We start from the raw sequence: 23,147 nt of genomic DNA, 5'->3' as shown, positions 1-23,147 counted from the left end.
AAATACTACAAAGGTTTTTTTTTTTTTTTTGGCAAATTTTTTGGGTAAAGGCAGGATACAAAGCACAAGAGTATCAGTATGATAATTTGCTTTCTAGAAAGACAGAGAGGAAAAAGGCCAAGAACCAATAAGGAAGAGTAACAAAGATGGAAAACCAAATTCACAGGAAAGCCATGTAGTTCACCCCAAACTTGGGAGCTCACAGACAGCAGAGCTGAGGTGGGAGCAATGGAGTGCCACCTTTCTTTTTCCCCAACCCTCAGGCGGCAATCAGTGAGCTAAACTGAATCACTCATTTGCAAAAGATTGGGTTAGTAAGGAAAGAGCACAGATGAGGGTAAATTAAGCCAGCCCTATTTTCTCTCACTCTTTTTAAAATTCTTAAGCTAAAAAAAGATTCCAAATAATAACATCAGCTGCTAATCTAAAATGTTATCTGCTTGTCCTGGCCCACCAGCCTGCTTCCTGAGTGCTTTGGGCTATAGGATGAGGAAATGGAGAAGAGATAAAAGTCTATTTAAAATCAGAAGTACTAGATCTTAGAGGTGGCATAACCTCAAAAGATCATGTGACCAGGGGACAAAAAGTCAGATAGATAGGGGTCCTATCTAGAGATGTGACCCAAACAGGTTAACCGTCCTGCCAAGTTCTCTTATGTCAACAAGGAAGAGGTTGTCTTCTGCCCCTGACGCAGGGCATGTATCCTTCATAAAGATAAATTCTTCCTAGAAGCCAATGGCTCCATCTACAAGCCTATACAACTAGAATATGAAGGGATAGCTCTTACTTCTCTGCATCCCAAGTCTACCACAGCCTGGAAGGCGATAATAACTATTAAGATACCCACCCCTGCCTCACCGCAGTACAAGGCATCAATGGCAATGGTGAGCATTACACCTTATCTGATGTGTTAAAACACTAGGGTAACAATTTTGGCATAGGTTAAATAATGGACGGTTTAGAAGATGAGGCCCGGGAGTCAGGCTGCCTGGGTTCAAATTCCACCTCCACCCTCTGAACATGGAGCAGCTGATTTAACTTCCCCAAGCCTCAATTTCCTCATCAGTAAAACAAGAACAACATAGTAGACAGATGTTGTGATGGTCACATGAGAGCCATACCAAATACTCAGCATGGTACCTGGCAGGAACTAAGTGATCAGTGAATGTTAGCTGAATATTAGTCATACTCTACATTTTTCCACCAATCTTTCACAGATATCGTCTTTTAAATATTCACAGTACTGAGTGAGTTCTGATTCTATCCCATGGAAGCCTGTAGAAATGGCCCCAGACCTGGTTGATATTTTTTGCCTCTACCAAAATGAAAGGCACATATGTAATTTTATGTGATTAAAACCCACCGAAGTTACTACTACTATTACTATTACTACTACTTCTACTACCCTATTACCTGGATTACTATGCATGTTTTTTTCTTTCTTCTATTTCTGTGCTTCTTTCCTTTCATATGTGTTCGTTTGCTCTCTCAGTAACTTGGGCTTTAATTTTTTTTGTAAAAACAGCCACTGTGATACAAATGCATCTCTAGTGCTATCTGTGTGATGATGGGCAAATTTCTCAACCTCTCCTACACTAAGTTTACTCATGTGTATCTAACACAGGGCTACCATGAGGATCAAATAATTACCTACACATGATAAACCCTTTGTAAATGTGAGCTATTTCTCATTATTACACAATGGATTTTTGGATTTGAAGCAGTACCAAATTCTCTCTCCATCCACTAAAAGTCATGTCTGTCAAATAGCCTATATGAAAATCTAGATATACAAATAGTTTAAAATATTTATAAAAAGTTCACCTCAGCAAGGCTCATTTTTTCTTAATGTCAAGACTATTATAATAACAACCTAAATTAAAATCCTCCACCCAGACACCCAATCTAATGCTACAGAGGATTTACTTATTTTAAAATAATATCCACATTTTGGAAATTCCTGGTAGGTTTGCACTGGGAAAGGGTCATAGTTGATTTATGACATAGTCACACATGAGAGCAATTTGGGAGGAGGAGGTGGCCAAAGAAGGAGCATGCATTCCCCAGCCTCACCTCCTAGTTGGATCCATTAAGATCCACCGTGAGGGGTTTCTGGTACATGCAAGACAGTGGCGGTGGACAGATTGAAGAAGGAAGAAGACAAAGGTATGGCTTTACTGGGGTATTTTTTTTTACATGATTTGTATTGATTTTGTCATATGGAAACAGATACTTTGAAGCAATCTGGATTAGTCTAAATTAGAATTTTGTCTTTCTTACCTTTTCCCAAGAGAGGGCAAGAATGTGGGCAGACAGAGAGGAAACACAAGGACCGTGACTAGGAACAAGGTGGAAGTACAAATTAATGATCTCCTGGTATGTCAAAGCCCTTGTTCCATAACCAATGTAGTGTTGGGCAAAGACAGACACAAAGCTTTAAAAGAAACTTCACACTAACCCACTTTATTCTTAGAGGTTCAGTAGGACTTACTGCCAATTCTGAGTCCCACTTCTCAGGTCTCTATAATATGGAGCAAGAAGTCCATATTATATATTTGGACCAAGAATATATTTATTCTTCCCCTCTCCCAACTTCCAGGATAAGCAACAGAATGAGGGATAGAAAGGGATGAATTTATAGCTTACAAGACCTGGGAGAAGCTGTCCTTGTGAGGACTGCTGTCTCCAGCAGGGATAAAGACACCAGACTAGCAGCAAAATATGCCATGTATGTGATGCTTCTAATTTTACAACCCAACGTTCCAACAAAGAATGGGGTACAATCGGCAGCAGGAGCTCAGTCCACTACTTGTGCCTGGGATGTTCCATCCAACTTGCACAACAATTAGTTTGGTGGACTGAGAAGCCCATCCCTGATTCAGTTTTACAAGAGCTTTGATTCTCTGGCCAAATGCATGCTGCTAGTTGGTGGCATGGGAAACACAAAAGCAATGGACCCACAGGCTGACAAGAGGCTGGCCCGAGTGAGTTACTGGCAGTGAGAAGTGCACACAGAAGGCTTAAAAAGAAAGACGGGCTCTGCTTTGGAAAGATAAAAATACTCAAAGATCACAGTCTTTACTCTGCTTACCTCTGTGGCCTGCCTAGAGAGAAGACACAAAGTATCTAGATGGTCTAAACAGTGGTGTCATGGGAGGACAGCTAGGAATGGAAATAAAAAATCTGAGTTCTAGCTCCTGTTCTGCTACTGACTTCTGTGGCTGCATACATATGATCCATACTTCATGGGCTTCCAGTAGCTGTTTTGGGGTTTTGTAACTATATATCTAACTCTCAGCCTTAGTGTCTTTATCAAGAACAGATTAAGGCTAAGAGTATTTATCCCATGCTGCAGAGGAAAGGATTGAGATGATCTGTGTCAATAACTGAGCACAGTGCCTAGTTACAGAAAGTCTCAATAAAGTTTAGTGATTCACACAACTGCTTGTAAAACAAACAGCATGGACAAGATCAGTGGTACCTTATGGGCCTAACATGAGTTTTATTCTAAACTTTGGGGAAGTGAAAGAGAAGGAGCTCTGGGCACGCTGGATGAGAAATCTAGGCTCAGAACACAGAAAGAAAGCAAAGGCAAGTTTTCCACGGCATCTATATAATAGTGAGGTTCATGTTTTATAATCTTGAGCTAATGTTGATTATTGCTAGACAAGTCAACTGGCAGGTTAAAATAATGATCACAGTGCTTAGGAAGCACTATACACACAGAACAAAGTCATTTTCACATGGTTGTGGTCACATACTGAGATGCCTGTGAGCCATAAATTCCTAGGGCTGGAAAAAGCCTTTGGTTCTTCAAGGGTGTCCTGGGAAATCACTCATTCTTGGACGAAGAATCACTGAATAAGTCAAGATCCATCTACACCTGCATTGTTACTGTCATATGAATGGTGTTCCTTGAAGATGGGCCTACAGTAGATCCCATCTACAACTATTCACAGATTATCACCTTGTTAAAGTTTGAACAAGGCTTTTCCTCTATATTTTGTGACTTTGGATCTCCTTTCCAATTTCCAATGTACAATAGGGCCTCCTCACCATGGCTAGCATAAGAGGACAAATGACAAAACAGAAGCTCTCCTGGTGCTTACGAGCCAGAGGATGGAAGTCATTCCAGTAGAGAGTGGCACATCCAGGTATACCCAACCCACGTCCTCTACTTTCCCAGAGTTCTGCAGACTAGAGCTGGCCCACCCAGGGTGGCACCACGAAATTCTACACACACTCTATTAGAAATTCAAGTGTAGACAGTATCCTCAACTAGACCAAGCTATTAGATATTAATGTTCAGACAACACCTACCTCACTCCAGACCAGCATGGTACCGAATATGACCTGTAACCCATCAAAGAAATTGTCCCCTATGATGATCACAGTCGCGCCTCCCGTCGTCCATCCTTCACTCGGGCTGATGGCTTTGATACAGGGAGTAGCTGCTTTTCAACACACATGAAAAAGAGAAGGAGTCTGCTGTTAGAACCAAACTTTAATGATGGAGACTTGAGAAAAAGAAAAAAATATATATCTTTTATCTTTTCACTAACAGAAAGTCCCCCAAGATCTCAGCATTTCCTAGCTGCTTTAGGACCTGAAACCTAAGGGTGCAATTTCAGTTTTTAAAAGCTTTTTTTTTTCCATTGTTTCTATTGACATACATATATTTTGCCCAATTATTTTCAAACCTGAAATCTTATGAAATAAAACACAGAAGCAAAATTTAATTTGTGAGAAGCTAAAAATAAAAAAGAATGGGTGGCTTTTTGGAACACATTGGAGACCTTATAGAATTGCTTCATAATTAGACATTCTTCCCGAAAAGAAAATCGATACATTTTTAGATAAGCATTTCTGTCCAAAGGGAAGTGAGAAAGAAAGGCTGGAACAAGAAAATATTCTTGCTCCGTGCCTTCTATCTGTAACACTAACACAGCAACATTCTTCATTAGTAGTCATTAAGGTTTTTCTCAACCAATATCATGAATCCCATTTTATAGATGTAAAGTATGCAGGTCACCCAGGGTGAATTATGTAACCAAATAGCTGTCAGGGCTGAACCACAGAAAGTCCCATGACCTTTGCTGTGTTGCCATTTCCAGGCATAAAACTCTTGAATAGACTTTTTAAAAATTTCATATCTCTTCTCTTTCCACTATAAATGGCCCTTGGAGGTGGGAAATTATTCGCAAATACCATGATTCCAAACAGACTACAGGTGGCTTGCCTGGTGAGCATGGCATACTTTCAACAGAATTGCTAGGCATAAATGTAATTGTAGGATTATGTTTTTGAAATGTCTCAGAAGGCACCAAGGGTTCTTAACTCCATGATGCCATGTTGTTATTCTCATGATTACTTTTATGAACAAGAACAAAGCAAAATTCTAAAGCTAGGGAGATATTGTGCAAGGAGAGGAAACGAGACCCTTCTCTTTAATAAAAAGTTTATTAAGTATCCAAGACTGACTTTCCAAATATTGAAGCCAATGGGAGCACCAGTTAATTTTAACGGGAATAAGCTGGAAAAAAAAACTATTGGGCTTTGTCAAGTTTGGCAAAATATCACGCTTTAACTTTTGCAAGAAGAAAAGAAAATATAAAGCCTAGCCCGGTGGGACCATTGCTCACGTGCCACCACACAAACAAGTAGAATGGGTTTGATTTTGATTCAAATTCATCTTATAAAATAGCACAGAGAAATTAGGAAATATCCAAACTAAACATTTCATGTTGGCTGAACTCATAGTAATGCATTTACAACTAAAACTGGGCAATTCAGATGCCTTTTCTCTCCTTCACTTTCTCCCAAAAACAAAATAATTAATCAAGAAAATGTAAATGATTCATGACTTGAAAATTTTTGTCCAATTTTTAACACACATAAAGATTGTGATCAATGCTCCACAGGCACAGGACTTTTTCTTAAGCAGAATTTTTCCTTAAAAGTAAAGATGTTTAAATGCATGCTTGAGTATTCCCAAACCAATGATAGCATATGATGCATGACTTCAAGAAATTTATAAGAGAAATAAAGCACATTTAAAAACTATATAGAATTCCTAAAATAAAAGCAGTTTGGAAACATTCTAGTTAATGTCTCAAAATTTCAATTCTTAATTTCTAAGTCAGAGTACTTAGTTGCTAAAGTAGGGTAGAAAGGGAGCCATATCTCAAAATACTTCTGAGAACAGGATCTTGGTTTAACTGAACTTGTCTGTTCAAAGAGCCTTGCCTAATGACAGAATGTGAAATCCAATGGTATGATTAAATAAATGCTCACCATGTGACTACTCTCATAAACAACAAAACAGTTGTTTAGGATGTTTATTATCTGTATTAACTTTCTTTTAATTTTTAAAATTTTATTTTTGTAATCATGCAAATTTCTTTGGATAAGTATATTTTTTTAGATATTTCTTAAAATAAGTATGGATCTTTCAGGCTTACTTATCATTGTACAAAGGAGGCAGAATGGTGTTGGTCTATCTCTGAGAGACTCTCCTATACTAAAGACAATCTGGTAGCATGGTCTGGTAGCTGGTTTTAGACTTGGTCCTCTCCCACTTCTTTCCATTTGTTTTTTATAGGATAAAGAAGGCATATAAGTGTCTGTGTGTGTGTGTGTGTGTGTGTGTGTGTGTGTGTACATATGTGCTTTCAAACACTTCCTAAGGAAAGTGATAATGTTTTCAAATTCTGTGAGCAATAAACCAGAAACAAAGCTAAGTGTCAACTACCCAGAGGAAAGAAAGATCATCAAGCTTCCAGAGATAAGCTGGTGAGGAGACAATATGTGACACCATCTTCTTAGCTTTCTGGTGAATAAAATAAGGGGTATTTCATGAAAACAGTGACGCACCCCTTGGTCCATCCTACCTCTATACACAACGATCCATTGTTCTATCTTAGAGACTAGATGTCATTCCTAGAACAAGTTAGTTATGTAGACCTTTGTAAAGCTGGGCTTCAAGGCATTCTAAAGGTGCTTCTATACATCTGTGTGGCATAGCAGTCTTGAGGGGAAACTCTGTGGTATTTCCCCACTGGGAAATTTGGAAAATATGTAAAGGACTCATGTGCTGTTACACTGATGGGGGGCGGGGGTGGGCAAAGAGATGTTATTGGCATTTAGTGCCAGGAAGTCAAAGATGCTAACTATTCAACAATGCAGGGGATAGTTCCGCCAAATGAAGAACTCTAAAGTGTCAATAATGCAAGGTAGAAGACACTGTGACTAGCTAAGCAGATCAGGCCTGAGAACAGTTGTTAACACTCACAGATCCATACAGGCCAAGGCAAAAACTACAAATGAATACAGAAGCTCAGACTCTCAGAACAAGCATGAGATGGATGGCCCCTGATGCCAAGAATTGGAGAAGCTCTAGCCACTGGTACCCCCACACCAGTGCTAGCCCAGTGCAGTTTGGGCTTCTGATCTTTGAAAGAGGCTGGGAACCAGAATTTTATGTGAATTTCCCAATCTTTAAATGCTGGCAGCTAATTCAAATTTTTTAAACGTACAGGCGGTTAACAAAATATTTATCATCTAACTTTAACTCCTAGGCCACCATTTTACCCCTTTATCTTAGTCACAAACTTGCCAGAGTAAAAGCAGTCCAGGAAATACTTGCAAATGTGCCTACCACTACAGGTACCCAAAAGTTCGCTGCGGTATTCACAGTAAAAAATCCAAGCATCTAGGTGCCTCCAATAAGAGAGTGGCCAAATAAATGATGGTATATCCATACTACAGAATATTAGGAATGTCATTTGAATGGATGGAAAAGATTTTTCCAAACTAACATGGAAAGATGACAAAGTATGTTAGTAAGTATAAAAGCAATTGGTAGTCTAATGAACAGTGTGATCCTGTTAACTTAAAAAAATGACATATATGAGCCCATAGACACACCTGTGTTTGTGTGTATGTAGTTACATGTGAACAAAGATCTGGAAGGATGTATAGCCACTGTCTCCAGTGGGTCCATATGAAACACAGCAATGTGACTGCAATGGGGCAGAGGGGGCAAGGAGACCATTAAATTTAATCTTAAAAAAGTGGTATGGTTTGAATATTTTCCATAAACACACATTAAGGTAATATGTTATCATAATAAAAATTAAATAACAGCATTTAATTTTGTAAGAGATAAAGGTTGTACTATTTAGAACAAATTGATACTAATTAAAAAAAAAAAAAAAAGGTCCAGCTGTGCTGATTAACAGATCCTGAGCCTCTCCTTCTCTCTTCTTTCTGGGTAAGCTTTACTCTGAGAAAGCCCAGATCACATCTGAAGTAGCCAAGGACTTGTTTTTCTTTCACTCAGGATATCCAAAAAGACACAGAGAGGAAGAAAAGGAGAGTTCATTTTTAATTGTCATGGTGGATGTGTTCAGCAGAATTTGAAGGTGAGAAGATTTACAAATGAATTCAGTCCAACCCAAGAGTGTAATAATCAATACAATTCTATCTCCATGAAAATATTACAAAATTGGGGAAGGGAGTGGATTTGATCGAATACAAAACCACTTTCACCAGCCAAATCTTGATTTAATTAATAAAAGATTCTTCTTCACCAAGGAATTTTCACACTCTTGGTAACCACAAGGACAGAGTCAAATCCTGCTTCTAAATCTCATTAAAAATAAAAGTTGAAGTTGATTTTTTTGGTCTTTTTTTTTTCTTTTTTACCTCTTCCCCCACCCCCAACAGCCACCAAAGTAGAGGAGATTTTCTTTCCTTCAAACTATGACAATAACATGATTACCCCACCACAGTTTAGCATAATGGCTCTGAAATGCTCGTGGCACATTGCAGAGTTAAAGTGGAAATTATTAGGTAGCTCTTCTTTGTTATAATAATGATCACTCCACAAATAAAAGCTCTTCTCCCAAAGGTACTGCAAGGCACAAAATGCTAATTCTGAAGATTATGTGTGTGCTTTTATTAAATATTACCATGCCCTGCCTGTTTGAGGGCTTCTCTGCTCTGATTGTTTTATGAGTACCATGTTAATGTCATTCCCATCTTGCTAGCAGCAGGCACACATTTTAGCGTTTGTATGAGAGTTGATCAAAGGCCACGTGCTGGGGGAATTGCTGAGAAAACACGGACAAGCGATAAAAATCTAACAGATTAATTGGTTTAAATTTCATTTCAGGGTGTTGAACTTTGGCTCGGGACTCTAATACTACACCGTGAGTCAGGGCCTAATTACCAGATTTCCAATTTGCTTCTGAACAATGGTCGTGGTGAGAAGAAAAAGAGAGGGAAGAATGAAAAGAAGAAGAAAGAAGAAAGAAAAGAAAGAAGAAAGAAAGAAAGAAAGAAAGAAAGAAAGAAAGAAAGAAAGAAGGAAGGAAGGAAGGAAGGAAGGAAGGAAGGAAGGAAGGAAGGAAGGAAGGAAGGAAGAAAGGAAGGAAGGAAATCATTCGGCCTCCAGTACATATTAACTACTAATGTTCTGTGTGTAGAGGATCCAGAGCATTTATATTTCCTTCCAATGGCCACAGAAGGCAGAAGAAATCACAGATGCCTTCAGCAGTTTAAAATTCTCTGATTTACAGAATCAATGTTACAAGATTCAAGTGCCTGCTCACTCGCATTGGAAGCATCAGGCTCTTTATAGCAAGGTAAATTTGTAAGTTAAAATTGTGCCTTAGCCTCCAATAGAAATGATCTATTTCATTGATAGAAAGCAAGTGCCAGGAAAGCCATGTTTACCTCAGGGTTTATGGGTGGCCTTGGGAATAAGGGTTAATTGAGCTCAGAGGTGCCTGCCCATTGAGGTGAATTAGTGGTGTGTGCCACTATCAGCAGGGTCCTGGGGCTGCTCTTACTTTTGCCTCCGAAATCTTTGTACTGTGATCAATACTTCAGTTGTTTGGAATAGCAGTGTAGATGACCTGGGTGCAAGATTTATTATCTCTTATCTCCAAAATGAGGCTTTTGTGACAGTTGTTCTTTTACAGAAGCCTCATTAGAGATGTATTGTTTGGCTCTTTTCTCCATTCCTGTATTTATATGTGCTGGGGAAACAGCATTTCATCAGTTGGTAAAATGTATAAATTTAGAAATGTTCTAATCCCATTCTAAACCTCAAGATAAAATTCCACTAAAATGGATATTCAGCTCATTTTTCATTTCTATTTTGTACAGCATATGAAAAGATGTAAACTCTCCTTTTCCAGCATTCTGTTAGCCAGATCTCTCTATTAATGAGCATTTTGATGGAGCAGATAACTGATGCTTACAATGGAGGTGAAGATGCTGGCACCAGTCCTTAACTGGCTCCTGAATAAAGACAGAAAGATGCAATTATGTATGTTAAGTTGTTTCAACATCCAGAGTATTATGGTATTTGCAAATGGGCAACAGCTCCAGCTGTTCAAATTCCACCTCTCTCACTCAGTGAGACCTTGAAGCAGTCACTTAGCCTCTCTAAAGGTCTCCCCCCTAAAAGCAGTGGTTTCTGCTCACAGACTTGTGGCAAAATGCAGGTGTCTGCTGGTGTTTTGTTGTTTTCCTATGGGCCGGGCACATAGCATGCTAGTTGCTGCTATAATAATTATCGTTATCACCAGTTCCCCATTAGTGAGAGTTTATTTATTCACTAGAATACCCAATAGTCTCGTCATTCCAGGTTGTGTAGTTTTCCTAGGAACTTCCAATCCCGTCACTTGCTAACCTAGCCAGCTACATTTACTGAAGAGGTGGATTTGGCATCAGTCCCACAAGGTGGAATGGTTTGGGTTTTTTTGTTTGTTTGTTTGTTTTTTAAGGCTCTCATTTGCCTGGAATGAATATAAATGGTGATCTTTTCAGAAATAAGGAACTGACTTTACTGTTGTTGTCCCAAATTTTTGAGACTTGTGAAAACCATGAACTCACCCCATTCCTCTAGGATACCTGTGACTTCATATAATCTCAGGCCTTTAATCCCTGTAGCTATTGGATTTTGGTGAAGCTGTGTTTGAGAGCAGGCCTGTCCCAAAGATCGACAGAACTCAAAGTACTCCTACGTGGACTCAACACACACATATCTGCCCTTCATGTTAAGTCAAAACAATTGCTCTTGCTGCGTATTTTAACTGAAATGATTACTCTCTTGACTACTCCCAGATCAGCAGCATCAACATCTGCATATTCTTTGATCCTGACAACTGGCAGCTACTGGCTAGGGAGAAGGACAAGCAGAAAGTTCTCCCCTAGTGGGAAGACTGACCCTCTATCTTTTCACCATGTACAGGATGTAAAACTGTTCCGGATTCACCAACCTTCCAACTGGATGCCTTGGAAACCCACAGCAGTTATAATGCCCAACCCAAACCCTAGCACCAGCAGGTGCAAACCTCACTGTCAGATTGCTAACCTCACCACAGACTCCTAGTCAGCTAGTAAACAAATACACATAGCTCTCGAATATAAATAAACAAATAAATAAAACTCTTGAATTACTAGGTTTATTTCTGCCTTCTTTTATTTTTTTTTTCAGTAATTGCTTTATGCAGTTAAGCATTTTATTGTTTTAGTAGGGTCTTCATTTTGTTTTGTTATTGGTCTGCATTTATTACCCCATCCACTAGCTCATCTAGATATTACTTGGCAAAGAATAATATATTATATATGCAAAGAGATTCTGCCTCTGTGTGTGTGTGTGTGTGTCTGTGTGTGTGTCACTTTGAAGAGAAATGTAACCCATGATACAGAGATTTCTCAGTACCAGATGCAATTAAATCTATTAAATATTAAATGAGGAGATTGAGAATTTCAAGTGTTTTTCATCCTTTATTCCAAAATGACTTTATTTGGCAAAGCCCTTCATTTTGACAACACTAATGGCTCTCACAGAAAAGGAGAAGAGAAAAAATTCATAGTCAGTGGATGGAAACGTAGTTCCAACATCCATCTACATTAACACAGAGTTAACCTAATGTGAATATCTAGGTGTATCTCAGTTTAGCTAAGTTCCAAGCTATGCCGTTTGCTAAATGCAGAGCAAGCCCAAATAGGAACCATTAGTTTTCTGTTTAATTTGCAGCTTTCTTACTCTATACTGAATCAGCAAAATTTTTCAACAATCAGTGGACATAGACCTGAGCAAGGGAAGGACAGAAATCCTAGTGCAACAACTGTAATCTAAACATTTTAAGGCAAGCACTTTTAGATTTCTGAGTTTGTCTATCTGAGATCCATAACTCTGCGCAGGTTCAGTAACAGGGTTATTTAACAATTTAGCAGTGAAAAATCTTGACATTTTGATGTACCTGTAACTTCTAAATTGCACTTGAAAGACTTGTTGAAGGCTTTTTGATTCAATGACATGCAACATAGCATTGTTTCATAATATGCAAAAATTGTTTGTTAACACTTCGGAAGCTCAGAATTTTATAACTCAAGGAGGTGAGAATGTGCTGTTTTCCACTTCATGTTTGATCTGCCAAATCCAAAATTAAAATGTACAAAATATTAATCCTACAACAACTAATGGCAAATAACTGCCACCAGGGTTTTTTTTTCTTTTCTTTTTTTCTCTTGTTCTATGATCATCAGCCACACCGTTGGAAAAAAAAATTATGGTGGAAAGTGAGATAACCCTCAAAATGAATTATTCATGGATCCAATTGTGATATTTGTTGCAACAATAGTAAATTCACTTGCCTCTGATTATACAATAAGTAAATAACTCTTCCTGACAAGGAGAACTTTCATGCACAAAATTATTTTTAGCCTAATTCTCCTTATTATCCTGTTATAAGAAAAGTTCTAGATATGAAAGCTAGGGAAGAAAGGGAAATGAAAATAACTTTCCAAAAATGGACAGCCAATACTGTGAAAAGAGGAAACAATTTACAGGTTAAAAAAAAAAAAAAACATGGAAGTGCTTCTTCAAGGAATACTCAAGTCTTTATTCACAGGCAATCTTCTTGGGCCTGGAAAATCATAAAGTCAAATATGAACAAGTCTAGTGGAAAATCTGTGATGTTAATCTTGGCTGGAGTCGTATTTTTAACAGGCCTTGAATGTGTGTGCCGGATTATCCAGATGGTCATACAGGAATCGGCCTGATAGGATTAAACCTTTATGCTGAACTCTGCTCCATCTGTTCGCCAAGGTTTGCCTTTCCTTATCTGAATATGAATTTTTAGCCGCCTTGTGTCTGGGAGCCGGACTAAATTCAACATTGAAAACATATCTGTGTGCAGATAATTTAACATTTCATTAGTTAGTCTCAGTTGAGATCAGCTTGGTCTTGTTCTCAAAAACATTTTTGCAAAGAATTTTCCTAAGAAGGAATTTAAAACTATGTAGGCTCTTTCATTATTGTTGTAAGAGGCTTTAGTCTTTCTCCTACTGAATTCTAGGACTCATTCAAATCACTGTCATAGCACGAGTTTACACTGATATTTGCCCATAAAGATATTTGCCCATAAAGGTCAAAAAGGAAGACTTGGTATTCTCTCTGCAGAATCTATGAGAAAAGATGAGATACACTTCAGACTCGATGAATGATCCAAGCAGAATATTCACATATGTTTTTTTTTTTCATTACAAGAAGATTGGTATTCATCATCATTTGATAAAATGAGCTACCATAGCCATTTCTATCATTTTCAGGAGAATTTCCATGTTTTTCAGGAGGCTTTTTTTAAGGGGCAGGAGTTTGTAACTCAGAGTTTCATCTTGAATGAAACAGGCTAATGTCTATTTTGCTCTCCTGTGCATACATCCCTAGAAGAGGTGAAGTTACTTATTTTTCAGCTGGAAAAGTAGGCTGGGGCAAGTTTCAGGCCAGAGGCCAGTAAATAACCAATAAGCCAGAGCCTGGTAGATGGTGCTGGGGTTTCCAACCCTGTGACAAAGGAAAAGGGAGGAAAGGGAGGGCTGTGACTGCTGGGCTCAGCAAAGCAGACAACATGCAAATGAATGAATAAGTTCTGCAAAAGAAGGATCTTTTAGAATCCTCCTTTGGGGCTGGTTTATGGCAATGTGATCATCAAATGTGCTCAATGTAGGCTTGTGACGGAAACAACACAAGAGACTGCAGCCTGAAGAGCTTGAGTCTTAAGATATAAGATCCCTCTAGCAGTCTAGGAGGGCTCCACTGTTTTCCATAATTCCCTTGGTAACATTGGCTCTTGGCCTTATGCCATCATAAATGGTAGGAGCCAGCAGCTCATCAAAAAATTCAGGCTTTTTCACAGACACATCTAGTTATTATGTTTACACAGTACCCTTAACTGGACAGCTAGAGGGCAGAAAGCAGTGAAACTTTGCATTCGAGCTTAAGGTGACTTGCATATATTGGTACAAATGTACATACAACATTTTATAAAACATATGTCTATGGCATGTGTTTTTGTCAAGAATTGTAGACGAGTGATAAAAGGTGGCTCCCCTTCAGGAAGTAGGTGATCCTAAGTGATGAAGCTCACTCTAAGTAATGGCTTGTACAATGAACACACAGCCCTAGTGTCTATTCTCCACATTGTATTGTAAACGAGGACAGTGGATGTTCAATCTCATTAATGAAATCTGCTTTGCCCAATATGGTAGTCACTAGCCATATACTGCTATTGAAATTTAATTTTTAATTAAAATTATTTTCTTGGTCCTACTAGCCACATTTCAAGTGGTCAATAGCTACATATGACTAGTGACTATCACATCAGACAGCACAGAGATCATTTCCATCATCACAGAAAGTCATATCAGGCAGCATTGATCTAAGGATCGAGTTTAAATAACTGAGCCTGTAATTGATAAAGAACAATCAGAGTTACCATTTATGAGGTACCATCCATATACCAGGAACTGTGCTAGGAATAACTAATCTCTAATCCCTTCAACAATGATCACAAAATCCAATGCTCACAGAGCCAAGCAGGAAAGTCAGTAAATCAAATGGTCTAGGGATAACAAAATGGGAGACATGCACGTTGTGGCTAACCATAGAGTATATACCCTACCCAAAAGGGACACAACTTCTCAATTTGACCTAAGTGTTGCCATTTGAAAATGGCTCCAACATTACCAGCTCTTCTAAATATAAAGAGAATTTGCAAACCTGGATTTTAGGTAAAATCTCTTTATTTTCTATTGTAAAGCAACAAATACACACTTTCTTAAAGCACCATGCAAACCAAACTACACATGGCTTAGAGCTAGAGTTAATTAACGATTTGATCGACTAGTGAACATCTTTATTTTTGAAGGGCCAAGAATCACCTTTTAGTTATTAATCTCTGCAACTATACAACTAATACTGCCCACTGACTCATCAAACAATAAACCCAAACCACAACCCCTGCCAACTCTCCTTCTGATTGTTAAAGACTTCTCCCATAACAATGTAAAGGTCCCCAGCTAGCCTACTTCCACTATGTAGAAGGTTTTCCAGAAGCAGTTTGAGAGATGAGCTCCCAGCTCCTGAAAGATTTCCACTGTCATCATGCAAGACAGCATAGATAGTGACTTTTTAAGGAAATCGTGTTTTGAATGTGAGCAGCATCTAAAAATCAACCTGGCTCAACCTTCAGTAATGCACAACTCCTGCTCTGTGCCTTTCAGAATAGTAATGCTTCTATTTCTCTTCATGACCAAGGCTGCTACTGCTCACGTATTTGACTGAATTTTTATTATTGAGAGTCTTATCGTTTTAAGCCAGTTTCCTCTCCTCCCTGACACATTCAGTGACGCTGCACTCCAGTGTTTGTTACAGCCCAGATGTTTCCGTGGTGATGATCAGTGACGTCACAAAGCACCGGAATGTGTATCATCAAATGTATCCAGACAGAGGAGCAAAGTAGAGTGGACATGGTGACTGACTCAACTTCCTCAAAAATTACTCTTTGGAGTCTGTGCTGTTCCATATGGGCTGCAAAGAGCAAACACTCACACTTGCTTGTTTGTAATTCATTTCTACTATCGGATTATTAATTATGTGCTAAATCTCGCCTACATACCAAAACCCAGATTAACCTTCCACATATGCCAGCTTTCAAAATGTTACTGCTCTGTTCGAAAGCTTTCTGTTTTCCCCTTGGCCTATGGATCAAGTCCACCCTTGTGAGTCTGGCCAGTTCTCCCCTTCCAACCTCATTCCCCATCTCTCTCAAACTGGAAGCAGGACTTGGCAACAGTTGGGACCACTGGCTCTGGATTCAGGAGGCCTCAGCTCACATTACAGCTTCATCATTTACCAGCTTGGGCAAATTGCTTTTCTTAAGCCTCAGTTTCTATTGCTTTAATTGGGAATAACAATAAGAGAACTCATCTCATGAGGTTGTTGTGGGGTTTAATAAATTAATCCATGTGCACAGAGCTCTGCATGGAGTAAGCAATGACCAAATGTGAGATAGAATGAAAAAGATGAGATGTTGCAGGAGAAGGAGAAGGAATATAAGGAAAAAGAAAATTAAGATGATGATGACAGGCTCTCTAAATTCACTGTTTCCAAATGTGCTTTGCACATCTCCACCATTTCTTTTTCAGGAAAGTTCTACCCAAACAATACTGTACCATAAAGACTAGTTTTCTGCATGAAACAGTTTCTTCCTATCCCAGGCTATAAAATACTTTTTGGTGAATTTCTTCATCTCTTTCCCATTCATTTGTCACTAATTGCACTTTTTCTTGAACTTTTATCTTGATATGTATGTATGTGGATCCTGGGGCTATATGCGTCTGCAAATCAACCCAAAGTCAACACATCCGCTGCAGGCAGGGACCTCATTCATTCACAAACTGGTTAGACAGTACTCCATACGTAACCAATACCTGACAATTAACTAGCATTGTTAAGTCTTCAAAGGGTTTGCCCATGCATTTTCTCAATTATTCTCAGTATCAACTCTGAGGAGCAGACAAGCAGCTGTTTATTCTAAATTCCACTTTACAAATGAGGTAACTGAATTTGAGAGACTCACTTGAACTTGAGACTTTGAGAGTCCACACTGGTTGATAAAGTCAAATATTTAAAACACACAAACTACCCTTCAATTTTGGTATTTATCTAAAATTTCTGCTCAGTTTGGCTAAAACATTCACTTCAATCATGCAAATACTACAGCCAAAATCCCATAAAATCTTAGTTGTGCAATTCCTATTCCCAAGATAGAGTGCAGATATTTATTAACTTTACAGAATATTACTACTCTATTTCCAAGCAAAGTTATTTTCCCCCTAAGACTCAGCCCCACATATGAGTTATAGTAAAATCTCTCTCTACCTTCTTCTATTTCCAAGTTCAAAAAATGGCATCCTAATATAATACCACAGGTGCCAATTTAAACACAGGAACACTGGAAATACTGCCAGACTTCCAGGCTTAGAAGCATTTCTATTGTTACAAGTTGGGCTGCTAAACACACAGTCAAAGTCTGAACATCAAATATAAGTGTGGCAGTACTATGAGAACTTACATTTTTAAAGTCTAGAGCAGTCCCCTTAACTTTCATTTTCAATCTGGATATTATCCATCTCAATGGTGTTCATTATAGAATTTTGTGCATACAAAGAAAATAATAAAAGTTTACTGGCTAAATAGGTTATCCTAAAACAGTACCTTAATAACATTTTCTCCAACTTGTTTTTTTTTTTTTCTTTTGAGCAACAAGGATTGAATTCCACAGGCTTTCGCTAACCAAATCAAGAAGAGTTTCTAGGATTCTGCCAAAGTTGAAAGGTAGAAGAATCTGAGATCTGACTTTATTGATTTGTTGCACATAATAGTTACTGGAAGGGCACAGCTAGTTTGATGATTCAGCCAGAAGATTTTAGCAAAGAATGACCAAAACTGTATTTTCCTTCTCTACAAAGAAATGATAAAATACTCTGAAACTGCTGGGACACAGTCCCTGCATCCACAGTTCCATGCATATTGTACTCAAAAACATCTGCTTCAGGCTGGGCATCAAATAGATGCTTACAATCTATTGGCTTTCAATCTCTGCCCCCCCCCACCCCAAAGTAGACAAAGAATAATAAAGAATTAAAGAAAGCTCTCAATTTGTACCAACCACATTCATTTTAATCATTCTAAATAACAGCCAAAGTCTATTACTATTTGTACATATGTTACATATGCTCATCCTTTGAAATGTTTCTTACTTTGCCCCAAGGTCAATGAGAGAAACTGACGTGTTGAAACGAGGCCCCAAAGCTGATATTATCTGCACCTCTATTCCCTGTGTTCTCCTGCTGCATGTCTCCCCAGAACTACTGGTGAAGAATGCGGGTTTGAATAACTGGTGTCCTGCTGATTGCAACTGTCAATTAAATAAGCCAGCAACACAGGAGCATATGTTCACATATAAAATATTGATTAATTTTGCAGATTGGGATAAAAATATATTAGTGCTTGGGTTCCGCTTTCATGCTTAGTGGTCAGATAAGTATTCGTCCAATTCAGATCTATTTCTGCACCCTGCGGGCTCCAGAGTGTTACTTTTGTGTTTCACTTTTCTTTTCCTTCTCTGGTTACCGTCTGGTTTCCCATGTCGGTGCCTCTACTATGACTGACCAGCAGCATATGTTTAAGCAGGATTTTAATTACTAGGCCATCTCCCAGCCAACTTGCCCAAGGCAGACTGGCTGAAAAGTTCTACAGTCCACCTCTCAGACTCTTTCTTGCTCGTCTCCAGGTAAATCTCCCTCCCCACCTTTTTTTTTCCTGAAGATGCTAAAATCATACTGATGGAATCATATTCATCTGATAAGGATGATGATCACCTAATTTCTATAAAGTTTCATTTCTGTCCACTGAGTATTTCAAGTTGCAGGGCTGGCACAGGGAGATTAAGATGGGGTGCCTGATAGCGTGACGTGATACCAGGATTTTTTATCTTAACCCAGAAAAGCACCTTCCCATATATCACTGCACATGCCAACTAACAAACCCTGGGGATTTAGCACAGATCTGGCTTTTCAATTTGCCTTTGAGTAACTTCGTCAATTTGCTTCAATTGAAGCAGGAATTATATTACATGATCAAATAGCAGGAGAATTTCTCTCCACCTCTGAAGTCCAATGTGAGGAGATTAGCGTTAACTAAACAGTGGGAAAGAACAGTGGTGATGACTGCCTTATGTCAGCTACTTGGAGGCCCAAATGCTACAGATGCAAAAACTGAACTCTTTTTTTCTTTGGCCACAGCCAAATCTTTGAAGGATGGCCTCAGTTTCCCTCATTTGCTAAACAGAGAAAATGATAGTACTGCCCTCCTATGGTGGTTAAGAGTATTAATAGAGATGATACAAAGGGCTTAGCCCTAGTCCTAATGGGTAGTAAATGCTCAAAAGTTGCTATCATATCATTAACTCGAAAGAGTGTCTAAAACCTACTAGCATTTTACTGGGCAAAGAATTCTATTAGTCTGTGGTTAAGAAGATGCATTGGACCCTTATCTCCAAGTCAAAGAGGAACCAATCTACGGGAAATTCTCAAAGCTATTCTTTCAAAAAATGGATCTCAGACCTAGCTCACCTTTCCTCTTAACCCTCTCCCAGGTGTCTAATACTTTGCCTCCACATGGAATTTGGACATGCTTATCCCTCTGCCAAAAATGCTCTCTCTTTCTTTGCTTGACAAAATGCTACTCATTTGTATTTTATAAGTGTCTCTGATTCTTTAGACTTGGCTGAGTCCCTTTGTTTAAAGCTCTCTTAGTAGTCTGGTGTCTCTCTTTTATAGTGCTTACCATCATTGCAATTTAAGTCATTCTAAATTATTTTTTGTAATTATTTGCATAATATTCACACACGAACACACACAACTATATACCTCAAAATGTCAAGAGCTGTCCCTGCCTTGTTCATTTTGGCATCCCTATTGTTTAATACAATAGGCAATCAATAAGCATAGGCTAAATAGATGAATGAATGAATGAACGAACGAATGAATGAATGAATGAATAAGGAATGAAGTAGAGAAGAATCATCAGAGTTGTCAGGATTTTAAGGAAGTAAACAGAGTAGTTTAAAAGTTGAGAACTCTTCCACTTATTATTAACAATCATGAGTACATCCACATTGCACTTCCTAAATGGAAAAGCAGTGGCTCCTTGGAATCTGTTATCCTAATTTTCCTAGGCTGATCTGGCCCCCAGTGGAGCAGCAGGGACTCTATGCTCTTGGGAGCTAAAATTAGCACCAGTAAGCTCCCCCTGCAGTGGGCTCTAATCATGCAAAGGCCCAGGTGGATCTTGCTGACAGATGTTAAGGTTAGAAGGAAGGGTAGCAGCCAGATGAGAAAACAGAGCCACCCCCTTCCGGAGGTACCAGCACTTCCTGTCTTTAGGCCTGGCTGGTTCCTGCCTGCCCACCCCCTCCCCCATGCATCAGTTTCAACACAGTTGCTGCTCTTTCTGTCATTTGAACTCAAATTCTATCTCGGAAATTGATGGGCGATTCTGCCCCTGACAACACAATGTCAGCTTTGCTCAGTGTCCAGCTGGTTCCGTATATATTATCATAATGTGCTGCCTGGGTGGACCCTGGCTGATTCTCTCCCTTGACTCAAATCCTCCTTTCCACACTAATTTCTGCCCTCTGACATATAGACACGACTCGTTTAAAAATAAAAACTGAGTTAACAGCTTGGGAAACATTTTGATTTTTAAAATTCTACAAGGACAGTAAGTCTATTCTAATGGTAAACTAAACTAAAAAGGTTTTCTTTTAAAAAAATAAAACAACATTTGATTCTTTAAAAAAATTGTTTCTCAGGGTCCTGCACTGTTTCCTGATTATTTGAAAGAATTATTACTTCCCCAACCCTTAAGCCCTCTAAAACACTTTCCCAAACTTCAGTCCTGATTTTTTTCTATCCCAGTACCACTTACACTATGACCTACTTAATATTAATTAATCTAGAAGCTATTTTTGTTTAGATTGACTTTCTTTTTCTTTAAATTCAGTCTTGCCCTTAGCAATAACAGAGATCATGACTTTGGAGTACTATGTTTTTGTTTGTTTGCTTGCTTGCATATGCATCAAGATAGACACATAATCATTTAATTTTTTTTTTTAATGTTTTCCTCTCATTACCTAAAATCACCTCACATGCTGCAAGGGAAACACAGTCTAAAAGCTCACTGCTAACCATCAAGTGGTTTCAACACTACGATCTCAGCTAAAGAAATTCAGAGAGAATTTCTGGGTGAGAGCTACCTAAGTGGTTGTACATGGCACACATGGGGACTTTTCTAGGGCCTCCCAGAACCCACTGTTAATCTCTTGCAGTAATGCTCAAGGTGAAGGGAAGCTGGCCTAAGATCTATCCTGTGGAATGGCCATCATCTTGGCATTGTGGTGGCCACTCCCCAGGGCAGAGACAGAAGACCTCTCACACAATCAACTGAATTCAAACAACAAATCTTCAGGACTTGAAGGAATCTATCAAGCTCCTCCTTTAATTGATAAGGAAACTGAGGCCCAAGAAAATCAAAGTACATACTTGAGTCATGCAGCAAGGTAGAGGCAGGATCCGTTTTTATTTATTTATGGAGGTATAACTGAAAATGCTCAAACAAAGATGTTTCAAGCCTGCTCCTAGTCACTGACCCTAAATATCTCCTCTTAATAAGATTAATGACCAGTACACAGAAGCTTTCATTTGCATGTTCATATCACTTGAATCCTCTGAAATTCTCAAGTGAGGGACATTCCTGTGGCAAGTAGGTAGAGAAAGGCCCTCAATTTGGAACAATCAATTATTCAAATAAGCACAATTAGAATTACAATGCTTTTGTAACCAAATATAAGACAAAAAAAATAGGTTTAAAAAAGTTCTATCTAATGATAGACCATAATTGGTCCAAAATACAAGCAGTAAGCATCATTCCTTGCCTCCCACCATGCTCTTCCCCACACACTTTGTGTTCATTAGAATAAGTTAGGTATGGCTCACTCAATTATTAGGTCATTTAAAACACCAAATACTGCAAGTTTCCCAAAGTTGATGGATTGGTCAAGAATTCATATAAGAAAATAGCCTCCCCAAATACATATCAGTTTCCCATGGTATTTGTAGCACGAGGTTTAGTAACCTTTCGGCACCCTAACAAGGAGACTGTTAGTATCCCAACAGTTCTTTAACTCATGGTCTCACACCCCTGCTCTCCTTTTTTCTATACCTTGTATACATGCCAGGGAGTCCATATGGTCAACAAATGATTTCTACAGAGATGAGTTAGAACATCCTTGCAAATAAATAAAATATTATCGGCCTCCTTCTTATCTTGCCAACCTCCTAGAAAACATACCAGTCATCATATAAAATCAGCGTTTTTTTCTTTTCTTTTCTTTTCTTTTTTATTTGACTAACAGACTGTGGTATAGCCCTGGGAAAAATAGGTTATTGAAGGAAAATAAGCTATAAGGTAAACATACACAGCACGCCATTAAAAAAGAAAAAAAGGATACACTCTGGGCTAACTTTTGAAAGGTCTATTTAAGACACTAGCATAATTGTCTTCTTGTACTGAGAAAAAGTAAAAACACTGGAATAAGAGATGGAAAGAGTTTTAGCATAATATACAGAGCAAGCAAGTTGAAAGTACAGCTCCAAAATCAGGCTCTCTGGATTTGAACCCTACATATACTACTTATTTGCTGTGCAACTCTGGACAAGTTAATTTAACTTCTCTTTAATCTAGCACTATGTACGTGGCATAGGAAAGGCTCAATGGGGGTTACCGTCATTATTCTTAGTACTATTATCATGCAGAGCTATGTGGTTAGGTAGACCAGGGGTCAAGATTCAGGTCGAATTCTAATTAGTTTTGTGGGTAAGTTACTGATCCTCTCTAAACCCCAGTTTTCTCATCTGTAAAATGGGAATAATAATCATTATAATTCACCAGATTTGTTCGAGGGCTTTATAAGTAAAATAATTACCCCAGTACTGGCACAGAGTAAATGCTCTGTAAATGTTAGCTGATAATAGCCCCCAAATAGCAACAATAGCAATAATAATAATACTACACATTACCACCAGGCCTGGTTATCACTAAGCAGGGCAGCAAAGTCTGAACACTATTTCTATTTTGCCAGTGGTGCTGTGGGTGGTGTCAGATTCAAATAAGGATAACACAGATCATCTGCTTCACAGTGACCTGTGGCTCCTGAACT

The 23,147-nt window shown here is 38.6% G+C and overlaps 1 protein-coding gene across 8 annotated transcripts in view; it reads right to left on the bottom strand.

The window, feature by feature from the left end:
- The window catches only part of EBF1 (EBF transcription factor 1), a 384,911-nt gene that overhangs the window by 91,988 nt on the left and 269,776 nt on the right, over window positions 1-23,147 (bottom strand). For 4 of the 8 annotated variants that reach the window (XM_072756735.1, XM_026007793.2, XM_026007800.2 and 1 more), the window contains exon 9: window positions 4,321-4,451. In XM_072756735.1, coding sequence (XP_072612836.1) covers window positions 4,321-4,451 — 131 coding nt within the window. Of the gene's footprint in view, window positions 1-4,320; window positions 4,455-23,147 lie in introns of all 8 variants that reach the window. The other 4 variants (XM_072756737.1, XM_072756733.1, XM_026007789.2 and 1 more) reach the window with 1 other exon arrangement.

This window comes from Vulpes vulpes, chromosome 4, assembly GCF_048418805.1.
Source record: "Vulpes vulpes isolate BD-2025 chromosome 4, VulVul3, whole genome shotgun sequence".
In the NCBI taxonomy this organism is placed as follows: Eukaryota; Metazoa; Chordata; class Mammalia; order Carnivora; family Canidae; genus Vulpes; species Vulpes vulpes.
This window is presented reverse-complemented; position numbering and strand designations above follow the sequence as displayed.